The sequence below is a fragment of the Salmo trutta genome, chromosome 37 (assembly GCF_901001165.1).
Source record: "Salmo trutta chromosome 37, fSalTru1.1, whole genome shotgun sequence".
In the NCBI taxonomy this organism is placed as follows: Eukaryota; Metazoa; Chordata; class Actinopteri; order Salmoniformes; family Salmonidae; genus Salmo; species Salmo trutta.
In genome coordinates this window covers 7,961,808-7,985,093 of record NC_042993.1, presented here as the reverse complement: position 1 = coordinate 7,985,093, position 23,286 = coordinate 7,961,808, and the positions used below count along the sequence as shown (strand labels likewise).

Sequence of the window (23,286 nt, the reverse complement as noted above, 5' to 3'; positions counted from 1 at the left end):
GTTTGCCAATGAACATCTGAATGATTCGGAGGACAACTGGGTGAAAGTGTTGTGGTCAGATGAGACCAAAATGGAGCTCTTTGGCATCAACTCAACTCGCCGTGTTTGGAGGAGGAGGAATGCTGCCTATGACCCCAAGAACACCATCCCCACCGTCAAACATGGAGGTGGAAACATTATGCTTTGGGGGTGTTTTTCTGCTAAGGGGACAGGACAACTTCACCGCATCAAAGGGACGATGGACGGGGCCATGTACCGTCAAATCTTGGGTGAGAACCTCCTTCCCTCAGCCAGGGCATTGAAAATGGGTCGTGGATGGGTATTCCAGCATGACAATGACCCAAAACACACGGCCAAGGCAACAAAGGAGTGGCTCAAGAAGAAGCACATTAAGGTCCTGGAGTTGCCTAGCAAGTCTCCAGACCTTAATCCCATAGAAAATCTGTGGATGGAGCTGAAGGTTCGAGTTGCCAAACGTCAGCCTCGAAACCTTAATGACTTGGAGAAGATCTGCAAAGAGGAGTGGGACAAAATCCCTCCTGAGATGTGTGCAAACCTGGTGGCCAACTACAAGAAACCTCTGACCTCTGTGATTGCCAACAAGGGTTTTGCCAACAAGTACTAAGTCATGTTTTGCAGAGGGGTCAAATACTTATTTCCCTCATTAAAATGCAAATCATTTAATAACATTTTTGACATGCATTTTTCTGGACTTTTTTTGTTGTTATTCTGTCTCTCACTGTTCAAATAAACCTACCATTAAAATTATAGACTGATCATTTCTTTGTCAGTGGGCAAACGTACAAAATCAGCAGGGGATCAAATACTTTTTTCCCTCACTGTATCAGGGTGTCCTAATTGTTGTGAGAATCAAGTGTTCATCTCTATTTCATTTCAATTACATGAAATATCACATTCATCACATTACAGCAAAACGTTGTTTTATTTCAAAACCGTCACATCAATAGAACTTCCAAGCCTCAGGGCTTGGTGTGTCAACAACATAAGTAGGAGGAGTATCCTGAGGGCCAGCTTGGGGCAGGAACACACTATGTTAAAACAAAACAACACGTAAGGTCAGTCAGATCCCGCAGTGGGAGGAGTCAGAGTCACATGGTAACAACACATGAAGTGAACATTTGAACTATATGAGTTATGACTCTGTTTTACTTCTGTATTAATGCATGTATTATCATTAACACAGCTATTGTTAAGACATGTAGAGCCTATCATTGGCTGAGAGAGAGGGGGACAAGACATAGAGATGGGAGTGTTGGGGTATTAGTCCAGGTCGACAAGAGAGCAGGCCTCGATCTCTGACACCAGCCGATGAGGGAACAGTTTGTACTGCAGCCAGGTGGGTTCTGGGACACAGAAGGAGGGAGGTGATAGACATGTTACATCAAATGAAGACAATATAAGCACATACTGTCCCTGACTGAACCCTGAGGTCTCCTGCCCACTGAACAGTCACATAGAAAGACTAGTAAGGCACCAAGGGGTTTTCCATAGATCATGTTAGACAGGGCACCAGTTCTGGGGTCCCAACTCACCCTGGTAGCAGAAGGGGGGGTTGAGCCTGCCATCGAAACAGGTCTGTGTGTAGGGGAAGCTGCACTGCTTCCTGGAGTGTTTACAGTAGAACGTCACGCTCTCCCCGTGAGGAACCACCGAGTCTGTCACGTCATAGGGCCAACGCTTCAGCCCACCAATCAGAACACGGCTCCGCTCCACTGGGATTGGACAGCGCGCTAAGAGCAGGAAGTACAGGATGAAGAACAAATAAAGAAGAAAGGTCAATATTCTACCCACTCTCTCTGTATCTCACACACACACACACAGTGGGCCCTGGGTGTAACAATTAGGTCTCACCTCTGCAGTAGGGCACTGCGCTCCAGGTGCCGTTGGGCTGGCAGGTGACCCGGTTGGGTCCATCCAGCAGGTGGTTCTTCTTACAGAGGTAATAGATGGCATCGCCCACATCGTACTCAGTCCTCTGTACCGCCACCAGGTACCCCTGGTTCACCTCCTGGGGGGGCGGGCACCACACCCCTGGAACAAGAGAGAGAGGGTCACTGTATATACACATTTACATGTTCTTCCATCCTGGTCAAGTCTGCACACCCTGTGAGTCCCTAAGATCAGACCAGGATACAAGAACATTGCTGAATGAATTGGCAAGAGATGTTATTCTCTGTTTAGGCCAAAAGGTGGCAGTAAAGCACTATGAAACATAACAACCGACATTTCAGTCTCTCTCACACATAAAAAGACACACACACACAAAGTAGAACGATTTCAAGTGCAGAGTACAATAACCTCCTCCGCAAAATACACAAACACACAAACACACAACCACACATTCACACACTCACAATCAAAAGGCCCAATCCATCCACCCACACGCCAACCATCAAATTCCATGGCTCTGATGCTCTACCTCTGCTTGCTCTCTCTCTCTCTATCAAACACTATATATACTGCTCAAAAAAATAAAGGGAACACTTAAACAACACATCCTAGATCTGAATGAAAGAAATAATCTTATTAAATACTTTTTTCTTTACATAGTTGAATGTGCTGACAACAAAATCACACAAAAATAATCAATGGAAATCGAATTTATCAACCCATGGAGGTCTGGATTTGGAGTCACACTCAAAATTAAAGTGGAAAACCACACTACAGGCTGATCCAACTTTGATGTAATGTCCTTAAAACAAGTCAAAATGAGGCTCAGTAGTGTGTGTGGCCTCCACGTGCCTGTATGACCTCCCTACAACGCCTGGGCATGCTTCTGATGAGGTGACGGATGGTCTCCTGAGGGATCTCCTCCCAGACCTGGACTAAAGCATCCGCCAACTCCTGGACAGTCTGTGGTGCAACGTGGTGTTGGTGGATGGAGCGAGACATGATGTCCCAGATGTGCTCAATTGGATTCAGGTCTGGGGAACGGGCGGGCCAGTCCATAGCATCAATGCCTTCCTCTTACAGGAACTGCTGACACACTCCAGTCACATGAGGTCTAGCATTGTCTTGCATTAGGAGGAACCCAGGGCCAACCGCACCAGCATATGGTCTCACAAGGGGTCTGAGGATCTCATCTCGGTACCTAATGGCAGTCAGGCTACCTCTGGCGAGCACATGGAGGGCTGTGCGGCCCCCCAAAGAAATGCCACCCCACACCATGACTGACCCACCGCCAAACCGGTCATGCTGGAGGATGTTGCAGGCAGCAGAACATTCTCCACGGCGTCTCCAGACTCTGTCACGTCTGTCACGTGCTCAGTGTGAACCTGCTTTCATCTGTGAAGAGCACAGGGCGCCAGTGGCGAATTTTCCAATCTTGGTGTTCTCTGGCAAATGCCAAACGTCCTGCACGGTGTTGGGCTGTAAGCACAACCCCCACCTGTGGATGTCGGGCCCTCATACCACCCTCATGGAGTCTGTTTCTGACCATTTGAGCAGACACATGCACATTTGTGGCCTGCTGGAGGTCATTTTGCAGGGCTCTGGCAGTGCTTCTCCTGCTCCTCCTTGCACAAAGGCGGAGGTAGCGGTCCTGCTGCTGGGTTGTTGCCCTCCTACGGCCTCCTCCACGTCTCCTGATGTACTGGCCTGTCTCCTGGGTGCGCCTCCATGCTCTGGACACTACGCTGACAGACACAGCAAACCTTCTTGCCACAGCTCGCATTGATGTGCCATCCTGGATGAGCTGCACTACCTGAGCCACTTGTGTGGGTTGTAGACTCCGTCTCATGCTACCACTAGAGTGAAAGCACCGCCCGCATTCAAAAGTGACCAAAACATCAGCCAGGAAGCATAGGAACTGAGAAGTGGTCTGTGGTCCCCACCTGCAGAACCACTCCTTTATTGGGGGTGTCTTGCTAATTGCCTATAATTTCCACCTGTTGTCTATTCCATTTGCACAACAGCATGTGAAATTTATTGTCAATCAGTGTTGCTTCCTAACTGGACAGTTTGATTTCACAGGAGTGTGATTGACTTGGAGTTACATTGCGTTGTTTAAGTGTTCCCTTTATTTTTTTGAGCAGTGTATTATAAAACACACACACGTACTTTGACAGACGGGGTGAGGGTACTGCCAGGTCTGATCAATATTACAGAGATTCTCACTGTTTCCCACCAGCTCCCTGGAGAGAGAAGGGGGGGGAGAGGGAGAGAGACAGAGAGAGAGGGGGTGGTTATATGACTAATTGACTGGTAATACACTAAGCGGTGTCGCAGTGGTTAAATGTTCACCTCTCTGTTGGCTCTGTTTCAGAAAGTGTGTATTTTCCATACAATACATGATTCCAATTGACATATGCATTGGGATGTGATACATTATTAGATGTGATACATTAATAGATGTGAGTCAGTAAAAAGCATATTAATGGCCTAGTTAACAACAGTAATGTAGACAGCCCAGTCTACATAATGAAGTTCCTCCACTTCCACCCCTTACCACCCATCTCTCTCTCTCCTTTGTCTGCATCTGTCTTTCATCTCTCTCTCTTTCCCTCCCCCCCTTCCTCCCTCCCTCCCTCCCTCCCTCCCTCTCTCTCTCTCTCTCTCTCTCTCTCTCTCTCCCCCTCCCTCCCTCCCTCCCTCCCTCCCTCCCTCTCTCTCTCTCTCTCTCTCTCTCTCCCTCCCTCCCTCCCTCCCTCCCTCCCTCCCTCCCTCTCTCTCTCTCTCTCTCTCTCTCTCTCCTCCCTCCCTCCCTCCCTCCCTCCCTCTCTCTCTCTCTCTCTCTCTCCCTCCCTCCCTCCCTCCCTCCCTCCCTCCCTCCCTCCCTCCCTCCCTCCCTCTCTCTCCCTCCCTCTCTCTCTCTCTCCCTCCCTCCCTCTCTCCCTCTCTCTCTATCCCTCCCTCACCCTCCCTCTCTCCCTCTCTCCCTCTCTCTCTCTCTCCCTCCCTCTCTCACCCAGACAGACAGGTGTAGCGGATGGTTGTTCCAGCGACTGCGGATCCATCGATGCTGAAGGTGTCGGTCACCTCCTCAGGTAAAGGACATGAGACCTGGGGGGAGGTGGGGGCTGCAGAGGGGGCAGACGTAGACGCACATGGGGGAGGGAGGAGGGAAGAGAAGAGTGGAAGAGAGAGGGAGGAGAGAGGAACAGAGAGAGGGAGGAGGGAAAGGGAGAGTGAGAAGCACATCTGTAACAAAACACATTTGTACATTCTGTTCAACTGATTCACACACACACACACACACACATACACACACACACACACACAGACACACACACACACACACACACACACAGGGTGCTGATGATATTTTGCAGTGCCTTCAGAAAGTATTCCCACGCCTTGACATTTTCCACATTTTGTTGTGTTACAGCCTGAATTTAAAATTGATTAAATTTAGATTTTATGTCATTGATCTACACACAATTTCCCATAATGTGTAATTATGTTTTTATACATTTTTGCTAAGTAATGAAAAATTCAAAGCTGAAAGGTCTTAAGTCAATAAGTATTCAACCCCTTTGTTATGGCAAACCTAAATAAGTTCAGGAGTAAACATTTCCTCAACAAGTCACATAATAAATTGCATGGAATAACTCTGTGTGGAATAATGGTGTTTATTACCATGATTTTTTAATGACTACATCATCTCTGTACCCCACACATACAATTATCTGTAAGGTCCCTCAGTAGAGCAGTGAATTTCAAGCACAGATTCAACCACAAAGACCAGGGAGGTTTTCCAATGTCTTGCAAAGGTTGATGGGTAAAAAAAAAGCAGATATTGAATATCCCTTTGAGCATGGTGAAGTTATTAATTACACTTTGGATGGTGTATAAATACAATCAGTCACTACAAAGATACAGGCGTCCTTCCTCAGTTGCCAGAGAGGAAGGAAACCGCTCAGGGATTTCACCATGAGGCCAATGGTGACTTTAAAACAGTTTGTCACACCCTGATCAGCTTCACCTGTCCTCGTTATTGTCTCCACCCCCTCCAGGTGTCGCTTGTTTTCCCCAGTGTATTTATCCCTGTTTTTTCCTGTCTCTCTGTGCCAGTTCGTCTTGTATGTTTCAAGTCAACCAGCTCTTTTTCCCGTACTCCTGCCTTTGCTATTCTCTTTTTTCTAGTCCTCCCGGTTTTGGCCCTTGCCTGTTCTGGACTCTGTACTCGGCTTCCTGACCATTCTGCCTGCCTTGACCACGAGCCTCTCTGCCACTCTGTACCTCCTGGACTCTGATCTGGTTTTGACCTTTTGCCTGTCCACGACCATTCTCTTGCCTACTCCTTTGGATTAATAAACATTGTAAGACTCCAACCATCTGCCTCCTGTGTCTGCATCTGGGTCTCGCCTTGTGTCATGATACAGTTAGAGTTTAATGGCTGTGATAGGAGAAAACTGAGGATGGATCAACAACATTGTAGCTACTCCACAATACTAATCTAAATGACAGAGTGAAACAAAGGAAGTCTGTACTGAATGAAAATATTCCAAACATGCACCCTGTTTGCAATAAGGCACTGAATTAATACTGTATTATATGTTTGGGGCAAATCCAGCACAACACATCACTGCGCACCAGTCTTCATATTTTCAAGCATAGTGGTGGCTGCATCATGTTATTGCCATACAACTCTCCTTCCGTGGCCTCAAACTGCTCTTAAACGCAAGTAAAACTAAATGCATGCTATTCAATCGATCACTGCCCGCACCTGCTCGCCCGTCCAGCATCACTACTCTGGACGGCTCTAACTTAGAATACGTGGACAACTACAAATACCTGGGTGTCTGGTTAGACTGTAAACTCTCCTTCCAGACTCACATTAAGCATCTCCAATCCAAAATAAAATCTAGAATCGGCTTCCTATATCGCAACAAAGCATCCTTCACTCATGCTGCCAAGCATACCCTCGTAAAACTGACCATCCTACCGATCCTCGACTTCGGTGATGTCATCTATAAAATAGCCTCCAACAATCTACTCAACAAATTGGATGCAGTCTATCACAGTGTCATCCGTTTTGTCATCAAAGCCCCATACACTACCCACCATTGGTAGTGGTGGTACGCTCTCGTTGGTTGGCCCTCGCTTCATACTCGTCGCCAAACCCACTGGCTACAGGTTATCTACAAGTCTCTGCTAGGTAAAGCCCCGCCTTATCTCAGCTCACTGGTCACCATAGCAGCACCCACTCGTAGCACGCGCTCCAGCAGGTATATCTCACTGGTCACCCCCAAAGCCAATTCCTCCTTTGGTCGTCTTTCCTTCCAGTTCTCTGCTGCCAATGACTGGAACGAACTGCAAAAATCTCTGAAGCTGGAGACTCATATCTCCCTCACTAGCTTTAAGCACCAGCTGTCAGAGCAGCTCACAGATCACTGCACCTGTACATAGCCCATCTGTAAACAGCCCATCTACCTACCTCATCCCCATACTGTATTTATTTATTTATCTTGCTCCTTTGCACCCCAGTATCACTACTTGCACATTCATCTTCTGCACATCTACCATTCCAGTGTTTAATTGCTATATTGTAATTACTTCGCCACCATGGCCTATTTATTGCCTTAACTCCCTTATCTTACCTCATTTGCACTCTCTGTATATAGACTTTTTGTTTTCTTTTGTTCTACTGTATTATTGACTATGTTTTGTTTATTCCATGTGTAACTCTGTGTTGTTGTATGTGTCGAATTGCTTTGCTTTATCTTGGCCAGGTCGCAGTTGCAAATGAGAACTTGTTCTCAGCTAGCCTACCTGGTTAAATAAAGGTGACATTTTTTATATTTTTTTAAATACTTGTCATCGGCAAAGACTAGGGAGGTTTTTTTGAATAAAAAAGAAATTAATAGAGCTAAGCACAGGCAATGTAAAAAGAGAACCTGTTACAGTCTGCTTTCCAACAGATACTGGGAGACAAATCCCCCTTTCAGCAGGACAATAAACTAAAATGCAAGGCCACTGGAGTTACTTACTAAGATTTACATTTACATTTTAGTCATTTAGCAGACGCTCTTATCCAGAGTGACTTACAGTAGTGAATACATACATTTCATTTTCATTTCATGCATTTATTTTTTTTTTTTTTTAAATTGTACTGGCCCCCCGTGGGAATCAAACCCACAACCCTGGCATTGCACACACCATGCTCTACCAACTGAGCCACAGGGAAGGCGAAGATAAGATGACATTGAATGTTACTAAGTGACCTAGTTACAGTTTTGACTTAAATCGGCTTGAAAATGTCTAGTAATGATCAACAATGAACTTGACAAAGCTTGAAGAATTTAAAAAAGAATAATGGGCAAATATTGTACAATCAAGGTTTGCTAAGCTCTTAGACTCATCCAGACAGGCTCACAGCTGTAATCACTGCCAAAGGTGATTCTAACATGTATTGACTCAGTGGGTTGAATATACTTCTCTAATCAAAATATATTCTTTTTCATTAATAAAAAACAAACATGTTTCTTCCACTGAGACATTACAGAGTATTTTGTGTAGATTGTTGACCAATTTTTTTTTCAATTAAATCTATTTTAATCCCGCTTTGTAACACAACAAAATGTGGAAAAAGTCAAGGGATGTGAAAACTTTCTGAAGGCCCTGTATGTCATTCACTGGTGGTGCCTATGTGCTGTTGAGCATAATACCGTTCATAGCCTACACACATACAGAAACACACACACATTGTTGAAAGACACACACACACATATCAGCATGTAACTAATGTGCATAATAGGATTCATAGAAAAAACAGGAACACAACACGCAAATACACACACAGACAAACACACACACAGAGCAGCATTTAGCTAATGTGAATAACGGGATTGAGAGAAAGTTAACAGCTGGAGTGCATTCGGAAAGTATTCAGATGCCTTGACTTTCTCCACATTTTGTTACGTTAGTTTTATTTTAAAATGTATTTTAAAAAAATGTGTTCCTCATCAATCTACACACAATACCCCATAATGACAAATTGAAAACAGGTTTTTAGACATTTTAGCTGTTTTATTAAAAGTAAAAAACAGAAATACCTTATTTACATAAGTATTCAAACCCTTGTATATGAGACTCGAACTTTAGCTCAGATGCATCCTGTTTCCATTGATCATACTTGAGATGTTTCTACAACTTTATTGGAGGCCACCTGTGGTACATTCAATTGATTGGAGATGATTTGGAAAGGCACATACCTGTCTATATAAGGTCTCACAGTTGACAGTGCATGTCAGAGCAAAAACCAAGCCATAAGGTCAAAGGAATTGTCCGTAGAGCTCAGAGACAGGATTGTGTCGAGGCACAGATCTGGGGAAGGGTACCAAAACATTTATTTAGTGTTGAAGGTCCTCAAGAACCCAGTGGTGGAAGAAGTTTGGAATCACCAAGACTCTTCCTAGAGCTGGCCGCCGAGCCAAACTGAGCAATGGAGGGGAGAAGGGCCATGGTCAGGGAGGTGACCAAGAACCTGAGGGTCACACTGGCAGAGCTCCAGAGTTCCTCTGTGGAGATGGGAGGACCTTCCAGAAGGACAATCATCTCTGCAGCACTCCACCAATCAGGCCTTTATGGTAGACTGGCCAGACAGAAGCCACTCCTCAGTAAAAGGCTCATGACAGCCCATGTGGAGTTTGCCAAAAGGCACCTAAATACTCTCAGACCATGAGAAACAAGATTCTCTGGTCTGATGAAACCAAGATTAAACTCTTTGGCCTGAATGCCAAGCGCCACATCTGGAGGAAACCTGGCACCAACCCTACGGTGAAGCGTGATGGTGGCAGCATCATGTTTTGGGGATGTTTTTCAGCGGCAGGAACTGAGAGACTAGTCAGGATCGAGGCAAAGATGAACGGAGCAAAGTACAGAGAGATCCTTGATGAAAACCTGCTCTAGAGCTCTCAGGACCTCAGACTGGGGCGAAGGTTCACCTTCTAACAGGACAACAACCCTAAGCACACAGCCAAGACAACGCAGGAGTGGCTTCGGGACAAGTGACGGAATGTCCTTGAGTGGCCCAGCCCGAGCCCGGAATTTAACCCAATCGAACATCTCTGGAGAGACCTGAAAATAGCTGTGCAGCAACACTCCCCATCCAACCTGACAGAGCTTGAGAGGATCTGCAGAGAAGAATGGGAGAAACTCCCCAAATACAGGTGTGCCAAGCTTGTTGCGTCATACCCAAGAAGACTTGAGGCTGTAATCGTGCTTCAACAAAGTACTGAGTAAAGCATCTGAATACTTAATTTTCCAAGAGAGGAATACTTTAAATGTCATATTTCAGTTTTTTTTTAATTATAAATTTGCCTAAACGTCTAAAAAACTGTTTTTGCTTTGTCATTATGGGGTGTTGTGTGTATACTGATGAAGAAAAAAAACAATTTAATCCATTTTAGAATAAGGCTGTAACCTAACAAAATGTGTAAAAAGTCAAGGGGTCTGAATACCTTCTGAATGCACTATAGGTGTGAGATGACACAGCAAACAGGGGGAAGTGGAGTGGGGGGGCTCCTCTTCAGGATACATAGCGGTCAACACCTCACATGTCCCTTTAACTGGCCAGGTGACTCATATAACAATAACCTTTGTAGGTTATAGGTGTTGCAGGTTGTCATAGCTTTGAGTCAGGAAACTGAATATCCACTGTGAAAACAGGAATCTGAAAATAGATTATGGTAACTAGCTGATAAGTATGCATATTGCTGCAGAGAGAGATAGAGAGAGAGAGATAGAGAGAGAGTGACAGAGTGACAGCCAGAGAGAGAGTGACAGAGAGAGAGAGAGAGAGAGAGAGAGTGACAGAGAGAGAGCAAGAGTGTGACAGAGTGACAGAGAGAGAGAGAGAGTGACAGAGAGAGAGCGAGAGTGTGACAGAGTGACAGAGTGAGAGAGAGAGAGTGAGAGAGAGTGACAGAGAGAGAGAGACATTGGCAGAGAGAGAGAGAGAGAGTGACAGAGAGAGAGAGAGAGAGAGAGAGAGAGAGATGCGGCATTAGTTGTGTAACCACATGGATGGCTCATTCCTGGAAGTATGAGAGCCTCTCGTTCGTGGAAATATAAATATCTAGAGAGGCTCTTTGTAGGGGTGTTGAAGTGACCTCAGATTTACAGGGAGGGATGTTCGATGGGTAGTGTGATATGCAGGCTAACTACAGCAGGTACAGAGAGGCTCTCTTCTGTGGAAAACTCTCCCATAGACACACATGAGCAACATCAAAAGGGGTCAGTTCACTGAGTGTTTTTGAAATATATCTAATCCTATACATAGCTATATAAATTCTGTATGGGCGGGGTGAGTGAGTTGAGTGTGTGGCTGTATGGGGAGTGAGTGTGAGTGTGTGGCTGTATGGGGAGTGAGTGTGAGTGTGTGGCTGTATGGGGAGTGAGTGTGAGTGTGTGGCTGTATGGGGAGTGAGTGTGAGTGTGTGGCTGTATGGGGAGTGAGTGTGAGTGTGTGGCTGTATGGGGAGTGAGTGTGAGTGTGTGGCTGTATGGGGAGTGAGTGTGACTGTGTGGCTGTATGGGGAGTGAGTGTGAGTGTGTGGCTGTATGGGGAGTGAGTGTGAGTGTGTGGCTGTATGGGGAGTGAGTGTGACTGTGTGGCTGTATGGGGAGTGAGTGTGACTGTGTGGCTGTACGGGGAGTGGGTGTGAGTGTGTGGCTGTATGGGGAGTGAGTGTGACTGTGTGGCTGTATGGGGAGTGAGTGTGAGTGTGTGGCTGTATGGGGAGTGAGTGTGAGTGTGTGGCTGTATGGGGAGTGAGTGTGACTGTGTGGCTGTATGGGGAGTGAGTTAAGTGTGTGGCTGTATGGGGAGTGAGTGTGAGTGTGTGGCTGTATGGGGAGTGAGTGTGAGTGTGTGGCTGTATGGGGAGTGAGTGTGACTGTGTGGCTGTATGGGGAGTGAGTTAAGTGTGTGGCTGTATGGGGAGTGAGTGTGAGTGTGTGGCTGTATGGGGAGTGAGTGTGAGTGTGTGGCTGTATGGGGAGTGAGTGTGACTGTGTGGCTGTATGGGGAGTGGGTGTGAGTGTGTGGCTGTATGGGGAGTGAGTTAAGTGTGTGGCTGTATGGGGAGTGAGTGTGAGTGTGTGGCTGTATGGGGAGTGAGTGTGAGTGTGTGGCTGTATGGGGAGTGAGTGTGACTGTGTGGCTGTATGGGGAGTGGGTGTGAGTGTGTGGCTGTATGGGGAGTGAGTGTGACTGTGTGGCTGTATGGGGAGTGAGTGTGACTGTGTGGCTGTATGGGGAGGGAGTGTGACTGTGTGGCTGTATGGGGAGTGAGTGTGACTGTGTGGCTGTATGGGGAGTGAGTGTGACTGTGTGGCTGTATGGGGAGTGAGTTAAGTGTGTGGCTGTATGGGGAGTGAGTGTGAGTGTGTGGCTGTTTGGGGAGTGAGTGTGAGTGCCTGGAGCTGGGTTGGTTCAGTGTTCTAACTGTGGCCCTCCTCTCTGTGTGCTCTCGAGCCTGCCTGCCTGCCTGCCTGCCTGCCTGCCTGCCTGCCTGCCTGCCTGCCTGCCTCCCACACAGCCAGGGCCCAGTGTGAAACTACTGTTGGCTGTTGGCTGTCTTAAAGGAGTGATAGTGAAAGCAGAGAGATGTCCATAGATGACCAGGTGGTCAAAGCTGTGCACCTCTTTCCCGGTCAAGTCCACCACACACACACACACACACGCACACACACACACACACACACACACACACACACACACACACACACACACACACACACACACACACACACACACACACACACACACAAACACCTCTCTCTACAGCCCAGTTCTGCTTCACCAAACAAACACACTAAATAGCCCAGAGCTGCTTGCTTGTCCTTGGCTCTCTCTGAGGGGGGAGACCTTATCAGGGGCCTCTCAGATGGAAAGGGGTGAGAGTAAGAGAGGATGAGAGGACAGGAGAAGAGGGAACAGCATGGCCCAGAGCTGCATGAGCAAGAGTGCTCTCTGACTGTGATCCGTCGCCCACACACACACACACACACACACACACACACACACACACACACACACACACACACACACACACACACACACACACACACACACACACACACACACACACACACACAGCTCTTTGACACTCTATCTGTGATCCACCTCCCACACACATTAAATGTATACACAAAATCTCTTCTTTTCTCTCGCTCTCTCCCCTCTCTCTCTTGCTCTCTCTCCCCCTCTCTCTCTCTCTCCCCCTCTCTCTCTCTCCCCCCTCTCTCTCTCCCCCCCTCTCTCTCCCCTCTCTCTCTCTCTCTCTCTCTCCCCCTCCCCCCTGTCTCTCTCTCTCTCCCCCCTCTCTCTCCCCCCCACTCTCTGTCTCTCTCTCTCTTAAACTCACACACATACACACAGCTATTTGACACTCTGACAGTGATCTACCGCCCACTGCCTCTCAATAAGCATGATGTAGCACAGCTCCAATACACACAGGAAGACACCCAGCCAACCTACTGCCTGTCTCTGTGAAGGAGCTCTGTGAGACTGGGACATGGACACACACACACACAAACACAAACATATCACACTGTAAGTACACACACACACACACAAACACAAACATATCACACTGTAAGTACACACACACACACACACACACACAAACACAAACATATAACACTATAAGTACACACACACACACACACACACAAACACAAACATATCACACTATAAGTACACACACACACACACAATAGTGCACAGAGGACACAAATGCATGCAGACCTTCACACTCTTAAAATACACACTTGACTCACACACTGAAACACACAACGGTTAAATAAAGGTTAAAAGAACCCAGCCAGGAGGAGATGAAGACTAGAACATGCTCTTTCACCCTATCTGGCACAGACACTGTGAACTAATCAAGCCCTGCCTCTCTTTGGACTGCAGTCCTAGTATCAACAGCTGATAGTCCTGTTGCTAAGGCAATTTAGAGAATGGGCCCTGGTTACACAATGTCTCAGTCTATGCAAACAGACAAACTGCCAACAAAATAACACCATCACAGAGGCCCTCATTCCTGAGGTACACACACACACACACACACACACACACACACACACACACACAGAGAGAGAGAGAGAGAGGCAGAGAGACACCTAGAACCTAAAAGGGTTCTCCTATGGGGGCAGTTGAAGAACCCTGAAGAAAAGAACCCTTTTTGAAAAACTACTTCTGGAAAAAAGATAAATAGAACAGAATATGATGTAACACATAAATGGACTGAATAGAACAGAGGGAGTGAATTATGTTCTATTCCATTCACTGTGCAGTATGTGCATTCCATTCCATTCTTTGGGTGCGGCAGATAGCCTAGCGGTTAAGAGTGTTGAGCCAGTAACTCCCTTGAGCAAGGCAGATAATCCCCCAACAACACCTGCTCCCCGGGTGCCAATGACATGGACGTCGAGTAAGGGAGTCCCCCGCACCTCTCTGACTCAGAGGGGTTGGGTTAAAGGCGGAAGACACATTTCGCTTGAATTCATTCAGTTATGTAACTGACTAGGTACCCCCTTCCCTTCCCCTTCCCTATTTCCAGGGTCCTTCTAATGAGCAGAGATAATCTTATCTAAATTGCATCCAGAACATTCTGCCTCTCTGCTCTGTTCTTGTACCCACCTGTGCAGTTGGGATCATCATCGCTCCATTGTCGGTCGCCTTGGCAACGACGGATGGCTGCATCCAAGCCATTGGGCAACATGTAGCCTGTGTCACAACGCACCTCGAGGAGGACAGAGAAGGAGGGAGTGGGAGAGAGGAGGGAAGCAACAAAGTTGTTCCCTGAGGGCAGGGGCCAGGGACAAGTACGACCTGGGGAAGAAAGAGAGGAAGAGATGGAGGAGTGGAGAGGTTAACGAGGAAAGATCAGATAATCAAGAACAGTTTAGAATGGGCTTAGTGTGTTTCTGGGCAGATGAACTGAAAAGAAGGCACTTCCTGATGGGGCATCATTGGAGATGATGTAAAGCCATGTCGAGTGCCCTCATTTCCTCATTTGGAACACACATGAACATGTGCAATGATTTTTTTTAAATATCCCTCGCAGCTAAGGTCCAACTGACAAACCAGAACACACACACGTACCTGGAGTCACACAGCTGAGGTCCAACTGACAAACCAGAACACACACACGTACCTGGAGCCACACAGCTGAGGTCCAACTGACAAACCAGAACACACACACGTACCTGGAGCCACACAGCTGAGGTCCAACTGACAAACCAGAACACACACACGTACCTGGAGTCACACAGCTGAGGTCCAACTGACAAACCAGAACACACACACGTACCTGGAGCCACACAGCTGAGGTCCAACTGACAAACCAGAACACACACACGTACCTGGAGCCACACAGCTGAGGTCCAACTGACAAACCAGAACACACACACGTACCTGGAGCCACACAGCTGAGGTCCAACTGACAAACCAGAACACACACACGTACCTGGAGCCACACAGCTGAGGTCCAATTACAAATCAGAACACACACACGTACCTGGAGCCACACAGTTGAGATCCAACTGACAAACCAGAACACACACACGTACCTGGAGCCACACAGCTGAGGTCCAACTGACAAACCAGAACACACACACGTACCTGGAGCCACACAGCTGAGGTCCAACTGACAAACCAGAACACACACACGTACCTGGAGCCACACAGCTGAGGTCTAACTGACAAACCAGAACACACACACGTACCTGGAGCCACACAGCTGAGGTCCAACTACAAACCAGAACACACACACGTACCTGGAGCCACACAGCTGAGGTCCAACTGACAAACCAGAACACACACACGTACCTGGAGCCACGCAGCTGAGGTCCAACTGACAAACCAGAACACACACACGTACCAGGAGCCACACAGCTGAGGTCTAACTGACAAACCAGAACACACACACGTACCTGGAGCCACACAGCTGAGGTCCAACTGACAAACCAGAACACACACACGTACCTGGAGCCACACAGCTGAGGCCACACTGGCCGTCACACAGACACTGGCGCTTGTTGCCACAGTCCTTGTCCTGTGTACAGGGTTTTGGACACGTCCTTCTCCGCTCGTTACCCAGCAGCCTCTCTGGACACGCATCAGATGCCTGGACTAGGAGAGAGACAGAGGTGGAGAGATGTGGCCCTCTAGCTCAGTTGGTAGAGCATGGTGATTGCAACGTAAGCGCGGTGGGTTTGATATCTGGGACCACCCAAATGACTGTAAGTCACTTTGGATAAAAGTGTCTACTAAATGGCATATATTATTATATTATGTCAGAGGTCTTCAACCTTTTCTTGCCCAGGGACCCCCTCCCAGGAAAACCGGCCACCCAGGGAACCACTACCAGGCAAACCTGCCACCCAGGACCCCCTCCCAGGCAAACCGTCCACCCAGGGACCCCCTCCCAGGAAAACCGGACACCCAGGGAACCACTCCCAGGCAAACCTGCCACCCAGGACCCCCTCCCAGGCAAACCGTCCACCCAGGGACCCCCTCCCAGGAAAACCGGCCACCCAGGGAACCACTCCCAGGCAAACCTGCCACCCAGGACCCCCTCCCAGGCAAACCGTCCACCCAGGGACCCCCTCCCAGGTAAACCGTCCACCCAGGGACCCCCTCCCAGACAAACCTGCCACCCAGGACCCCCTCCCAGGCAAACCGTCCACCCAGGGACCCCCTCCCAGGTAAACCGGCCACCCAGGGACCCCCTCCCAGACAAACCGGCCACCCAGGGACCCCCGTCATAGATTAGCCCCCCAAATAAATTGCATGTCTTGTCTTATCATCAGGTGAATGACAATGGCAAGGAGAAGTAATCAGCATTTTAAAATTAATAGATTTGATAGATTGTTTTTCATTATGTTGACCTCCCCACATTGTAACTGGAAGAGGAAGTGTAAACTTTATCATAGCCTATTAGCTAGAAATATCACTCCAAACACATTTTCACTAATAGCTGCTGTTTAGCTGGTTAAACAAAGTTTAGCCCTGTGTTGGGAAAAATGTATTTCCAAGACAAGTCAAGAAAGTTTACTTTCTTAATTGGCTCAAATAAGTGTAATTTTCTCAATATTAGGAGTTGAGAAATAAAGTTGGCATCATTAGATAGAAGATATTCTCCTATTTTCTACTGTTGACATGTAATTAAACATTACTTTATTCTGTTGTTGCTAGCAATATTCATATAAACACTGAGAGACCACATATACAGTACCAGTCAAAAGTTTGGACACCTACTCATTACAGAGTTTTTCTTTATTTTGACTATTTTCTACATCGTATAATAATAGTGAAGACATCAAAACGATGAAATAACACATATGGAATCATGTAGTAACATTTTTTTTTAAACAAATCCAAATTCTTCAAAGTAGCCACCCTTTGCCTTGATGACAGCTTTACACACTCTTGGCATTCTCTCAACCAGCTTCATGAGGTAGTCACCTGGAATGCATTTCAATTAACAGGTGTGCCTTGTTAAAAGTTAATTTGTGGAATTTGTTTCCTTTTTAATGCGTTTGAGCCAATCAGTTGTGTTGTGACAAGGTGGCACGCTCTGACCTATGAGAGCTGTTTTTTCTCTGGTTAGTTAGGTCAGGGTGTGATATGGGTGGGCAGTCTATGTTTTTTGTTTCTATGTTTTGTTCTTGTTTTTCTATTTCTAGGTTGAGTTTTGGATGATCTCCAATTAGAGGCAGCTGGTTCGTGTTGTCTCTAATTGGAGATCATATTTAAGTTGGGGTTGTCTATGGGGTTTTGTGGGTAGTTGTTTTCCATTTTGTGAGTATCACCTGGCGGAACTGTTGGCTGTCGTTTTGTTGTTTGGTTTAAGTGTTATCAATAAAGTATATATGAGCACTCTACACGCCGCACCTTGGTCCCCTTTATACGACCCTCGTTACACAAGGTGGGGGGGTAAACAGAAGATAGCTCTATTTGGTAAAAGACCAAGTCCTTATTATGGCAAGAACAGCTCAAATAAACAAAGAAAAATGACAGTCCATCATTACTTTGAGACATAAAGGCCAGTCATTATGGAACATTTCAAGAACTTTGAACGTTTCTTCAAGAGCAGTCGCAAAAACCATCAAGCGCTATGATGAAACTGGCTCTCATGAGGACCGCCACAGGAAAGGAAGACCCAGAGTTACCTCTGCTGCAGAGGATAAGTTCATTAGAGTTACTAGCATCCGAAATTGCAGCCCAAATAAATGCTTCACAGAGTTCAAGCAACAGACACATCTGTTCAGAGGAGACTGCATGAATCAGCCCTTCATAGTCGAATTGCTGCAAAGAAACCTCTACTAAAGGACATCAATAAGAAGAAGAGACTTGCTTGGGCCAAGAAACATGAGCAATGGACATTAGAGTTAAATGGCTGTGATAGAAGAAAACTGAGGATGGATCAACAGCATAATAGTAACCTAAATGACAGAGCGAAAAGAAGCAAGCCTGTACTGTCACACCCTGATCTGTTTCACCTGTCTTTGTGCTTGTCTCCACCCCCCTCCAGGTGTCACCCATCTTCCCCATTATCACCAGTGTTTTTATACCTGTGTTCTCTGTTTGTCTGTTGCCAGTTTGTTTTACTTCGTGAAACCTACCAGCATTTTTACACTTGTTCTAGTTCCTGTTTTCTAGTTTTTCCCGGTTTTGACCATTCTGCCTGCCCTAACCCTGAGCCTGCCTACCATTCTGTACCTTGTCACACCATACTGGATTATTGACTCCTGCCTGCTCTGACCCTGAGACTGCCTGCCGTTCTGGGCCTTTCGCACCCTATCTGGATTACTGACCTCTGCCTGCCCTTGACCTGTCGTTTGCCCGCCCCTGTCCTAGTAATAAACTTTTGTTACTTCGACACTGTCTGCATCTGGGTCTTACCTGAAACGTGACATGTACAGAATAAAAATATTCCCAAAATACATCCTGTTTGCAATAAGGCACTAAAGTAAAACTGCAAAACAATTGGCAAAGGAATTCACTTTATTTCCTGAATACAAAGAGTTGTGTTTGGGGCAAATCCAACACAACACATCATTTTGTACCACTCTTCATATTTTCAAGAATGATGGTGGCTGCATCTTGTTGTGGGTATGCTTGTCTTTGGCAAGGACTAGTTGTTTAGGATAAAAATAAACGGAATAGAGCTAAGCACAGGCAAAATCCTAGAGGAAAACCTGTTTCAGTCTGCTTTCCAACAGACACTAGGAGACAAATTCACTTTTTACCAAGGCAATAACCCAAAATACAAGGCCAAATATACACTGGAGTTGCTTACCAAGATGACATAGAATGTCCCTGAGGGGCGTAGTTAAAATGTTGACTTAAATCGGATTGAAAATGGCTGTTTAGTAATGATCAGCAACCAACTTGACAAAGCTTGAAGAATAAATAAAAAATGATGTGCAAACATTTTGGGCTCCCGAGTGGTGCAGTGGTCTAAGACACTACATCTCAGTGCAAGAGCCATCACTGCAGGACCTGTTTCGAATCCAGGCTGCATCACATCCAGCCATGATTGGGAGTCCCATACGGCGGCGCACAATTGGCCTAGCGTCGTCCAGGTTTGGCTAGGGTAGGATAGGGAGTCCCATAGGGCGGCGCACATTGTAAATAAAAATTTGTTCGTAACTGACTTGCCTAGTTAAATAAAAATAAATTGTACAATCCAGGTGTGCAAAGCTCTTAGAGACTTACCCAGAAAGATCTACAGCTATAAGGTGATTTGAATGTATTGACTCAGGGGTGTGAATACTTAAGTAAATTAGATATTTCATTTTCAATAAATTTGCTAACATTTCTAGAAAAGTGGAATAAGTCCAGGGGTATGAATACTTTCTGGAGGCACTATAGATAGATGAATCAAATCAGACCTGGAATGTAGTACCTTGACCAGGAGAGTGAAATGGAGAGGTCGGAACATGAAATCGTAGTTGAAATGTGAACTGAAGTTGAAGTTGGAATCAGATGGGGCCTTTTTTCTATCAAACCTGGTACCCAGGTTTTCAAAGAGGACAATTTTCTTCTGGCACATTTGTAGGGATTCATGTACTCAGGTAAGCAAAGGCTACAGTGATGTGCAGAATGTAAACCTGGTTATAGTTTGATTGAATAGGGGCCTAAATCTGATTCCAATTTGGACATCTAGTTCTATGATTTCATTTCTTCCCAGGAATCCATTGTATTTTGTTTCCATGTGTTTAACATAAAACACATCATTAATTCATATCCGCAATACAGCATGGACTGTCGCCAAGCACCTACACACACACACACACACACACACACACACACACACACACACACACACACACACACACACACACACACAGAGAGAGAGAGAGAGACACACGCCCTTAATGTACAGCACATCTGGAACGGAAAGAGAGGGGTCCCCCAACTCGTGTTCTCTCATGCTGACAGCTGCACATGTGTGACCAATTAACGGCATATATTCATATACTGTACACACAGGTGGACACAGGGACACACACATACTACATACACACAACTGTGCAAACACACATACACAGACATTGGCTCTCATACACCTGCTGCAGCACCCCCTGAAAAATCTATATAAAAAAAAGAAATACAAAATTGGTGAACTGGGCCTTTATTACTCCTGTATGAGTGGGGAAATTCACTTACAGTGTGTTACATTAAGTTTAGTACTGTGTCTCATATTCCTAGCACGCAATGACTACTTCAAGCTTATGACTCTACAAACTTGTTGGATGCATTTGTTTTGGTTGTGTTTTGGATTATGTTGCGCATAATAGAAATAATAACAATGAATGCCAAATAATGTATTGTGTCATTTTGGAGTAACTTTTATTGTTAATAAGAATAGAATAGGTTTATGAACAGTATTACATTAATGTGGATGTTACCATGATTGCTAAAAATCGTGAGTTATTTGTGAATAAGGATGAGTGAGAAGGTTACAGAGTCATACAGTAAATATCATACCCCCAACGACTGCTAACCTCTGAGAGATTAGTATGTTTTGGATGCTTTGTACAAAACACAACCAAATAAAACTGCAAATGCATTCAATAAGTTTGTAGTCAGGAGCGTATCAGCATGCCCCAACCATAACACACAACCAAAACCACAGCCTATGTCAATACAACAAAGACAGGAACAAATATTAAATATACAGTACACTCATTGAAAAACAAATGCAAGCTCTAGATTTTTAAATGATCTGAAATAATCAACCGATTTACTCATCTATCCAAGGGCCAAACCAAAGCCCAGCTCAGCCTAGGTGGGACAAGCTCTGTCTAGGCATCACATACAGTTACATAGTAATAGACAATGTGTGTGAGAGAGAGATAGAGGTCTGAGCTGAGCTTACCTGCAGTCTGCAGAGAGACAGAGGCAGCCAGAGCCCACAGAGACAGCAGCAGCACAGAGTCCATCCTTCCAGCCTAGACCCTGGTCTCAGCCGTTATGCGGGAGGCACTAGGAAACAGAACATTTTGGGGAGGGGAACAAAAGGGAAAAGGGGGAGAGAGAGGGAGGGATAAGGTACAGCCCAGGAACACACATCTGGTTTGTGTTGAGTGTTTAGAACACTGGGGAAATTCCATTGGAAGTGACCTTTCACCCATTTATGTTGATAGAGCTGAGAGAAGGGGGTCAAGAGGTCAAACAGAGCAGCTGACATTACAGTCTCCCACTCACACACATACACACACACACGCACACATACACACACAAACCTGTAATCAACAGGGTCTACTGATCAAAGTGAGTCAAAGTGAGTCACTTCAACAGTGTTACAATCAAAGAAAAACTATACAATTTTACAGTTACTACTATAGTCTTCTGTTTATATCCTGATTTGCATTTTAATGAGGGAAATAAGTATTTGACCCCCTCTCAATCAGAAAGATTTCTGGTTCCCAGGTGTCTTTTATACAGGTAACGAGCTGAGATTAGGAGCACACTCTTAAAGGGAGTGCTCCTAATCTCAGTTTGTTACCTGTATAAAAGACACCTGTCCACAGAAGCAATCAATCAATCAGATTCCAAACTCTCCACCATGGCCAAGACCAAAGAGCTCTCCAAGGATGTCAGGGACAAGATTGTAGACCTACACAAGGCTGGAATGGGCTACAAGACCATCGCCAAGCAACTTGGTGAGAAGGTGACAACATTTACATTTTAGTCATTTAGCAGACGCTCTTATCCAGAGCGACTTACAGTAGTGAATGCATACATTTCATTTAAAAAAATTATCTCCGGTCCCCCGTGGGAATCAAACCCACAACCCTGGCGTTGCAAATACCATGCTCTACCAACTGAACCACACGGGACTTAGTTGGTGCGATTATTCGCAAATGGAAGAAACACAAAAAAACTGTCAATCTCCCTCGGCCTGGGGCTCCATGCAAGATCTCACCTCGTGGAGTTGCAATGATCATGAGAACGGTGAAGAATCAGCCCAGAACTACACGGGAGGATCTTGTCAATGATCTCAAGGCAGCTGGGACCATAGTCACCAAGAAAACAATTGGTAACACACTACGCCGTGAAGGACTAAAATCCTGCAGCCCCCGCAAGGTCCCCCTGCTCAAGAAAGCACATATACATGCCCGTCTGAAGTTTGCCAATGAACATCTGAATGATTCAGAGGACAACTGGGTAAAAGTGTTGTGGTCAGATGAGACCAAAATGGAGCTCTTTGGCATCAACTCAACTCGCCGTGTTTGGAGGAGGAGGAATGCTGCCTATGACCCCAAGAACACCATCCCCACCGTCAAACATGGAGGTGGAAACATTATGCTTTGGGGGTGTTTTTCTGCTAAGGGGACAGGACAACTTCACCGCATCAAAGGGACGATGGACGGGGCCATGTACCGTCAAATCTTGGGTGAGAACCTCCTTACCTCAGCCAGGGCATTGAAAATGGGTCGTGGATGGGTATTCCAGCATGACAATGACCCAAAACACACGGTCAAGGCAACAAAGGAGTGGCTCAAGAAGAAGCACATTAAGGTCCTGGAGTGGCCTAGCCAATCTCCAGACCTTAATCCCATAGAAAATCTGTGGAGGGAGCTGAAGGTTTGAGTTGCCAAACGTCAGCCTCGAAACCTTAATGACTTGGAGAAGATCTGCAAAGAGGAGTGGGACAAAATCCCTCCTGAGATGTGTGCAAACCTGGTGGCCAACTACAAGAAACGTCTGACCTCTGTGATTGCCAACAAGGGTTTTCCCACCAAGTACTAAGTCATGTTTTGCAGAGGGGTCAAATACTTATTTCCCTCATTAAA

General features: G+C 46.1%; 1 protein-coding gene across 2 annotated transcripts; it reads right to left on the bottom strand.

The window, feature by feature from the left end:
• Positions 1-921: 921 nt before the first annotated feature.
• On the bottom strand, positions 922-21,491 carry LOC115176579 (beta-2-glycoprotein 1). 2 transcript variants are annotated; one of them, XM_029736651.1, is made up of 8 exons: positions 21,366-21,490; positions 15,962-16,108; positions 14,615-14,806; positions 4,928-5,039; positions 4,081-4,154; positions 1,873-2,052; positions 1,554-1,751; positions 922-1,364 (listed from the first exon to the last, which is right to left on the bottom strand). In XM_029736651.1, exons 1-8 carry the CDS (start codon positions 21,427-21,429, stop codon positions 1,282-1,284), a joined length of 1,050 nt encoding a protein of 349 aa, XP_029592511.1. In that variant the 5' UTR covers positions 21,430-21,490; the 3' UTR covers positions 922-1,281. The 2 variants fall into 2 exon arrangements, with proteins under 2 accessions (XP_029592511.1, XP_029592512.1); XM_029736652.1 differs by lacking the exon at positions 15,962-16,108 and having other exon boundaries at positions 21,366-21,491.
• Between the last annotated feature and the right edge of the window lie 1,795 nt (positions 21,492-23,286).

Bases quoted from the DNA above. Each gene is read 5' to 3' on its own strand.
- LOC115176579 (XM_029736651.1), bottom strand. From the start codon at position 21,429: ATGGACTCTGTGCTGCTGCTGTCTCTGTGGGCTCTGGCTGCCTCTGTC. The intron at 14,807-15,961 runs GTACGTGTGTGT...TTTCTTCCCCAG, and splicing joins CCTCAGCTGTGTGGCTCCAG to GTCGTACTTGTCCCTGGCCC. The intron at 1,752-1,872 runs GTGAGACCTAAT...TCCTGCTCTTAG, and splicing joins CGCAGTGCCCTACTGCAGAG to CGCGCTGTCCAATCCCAGTG.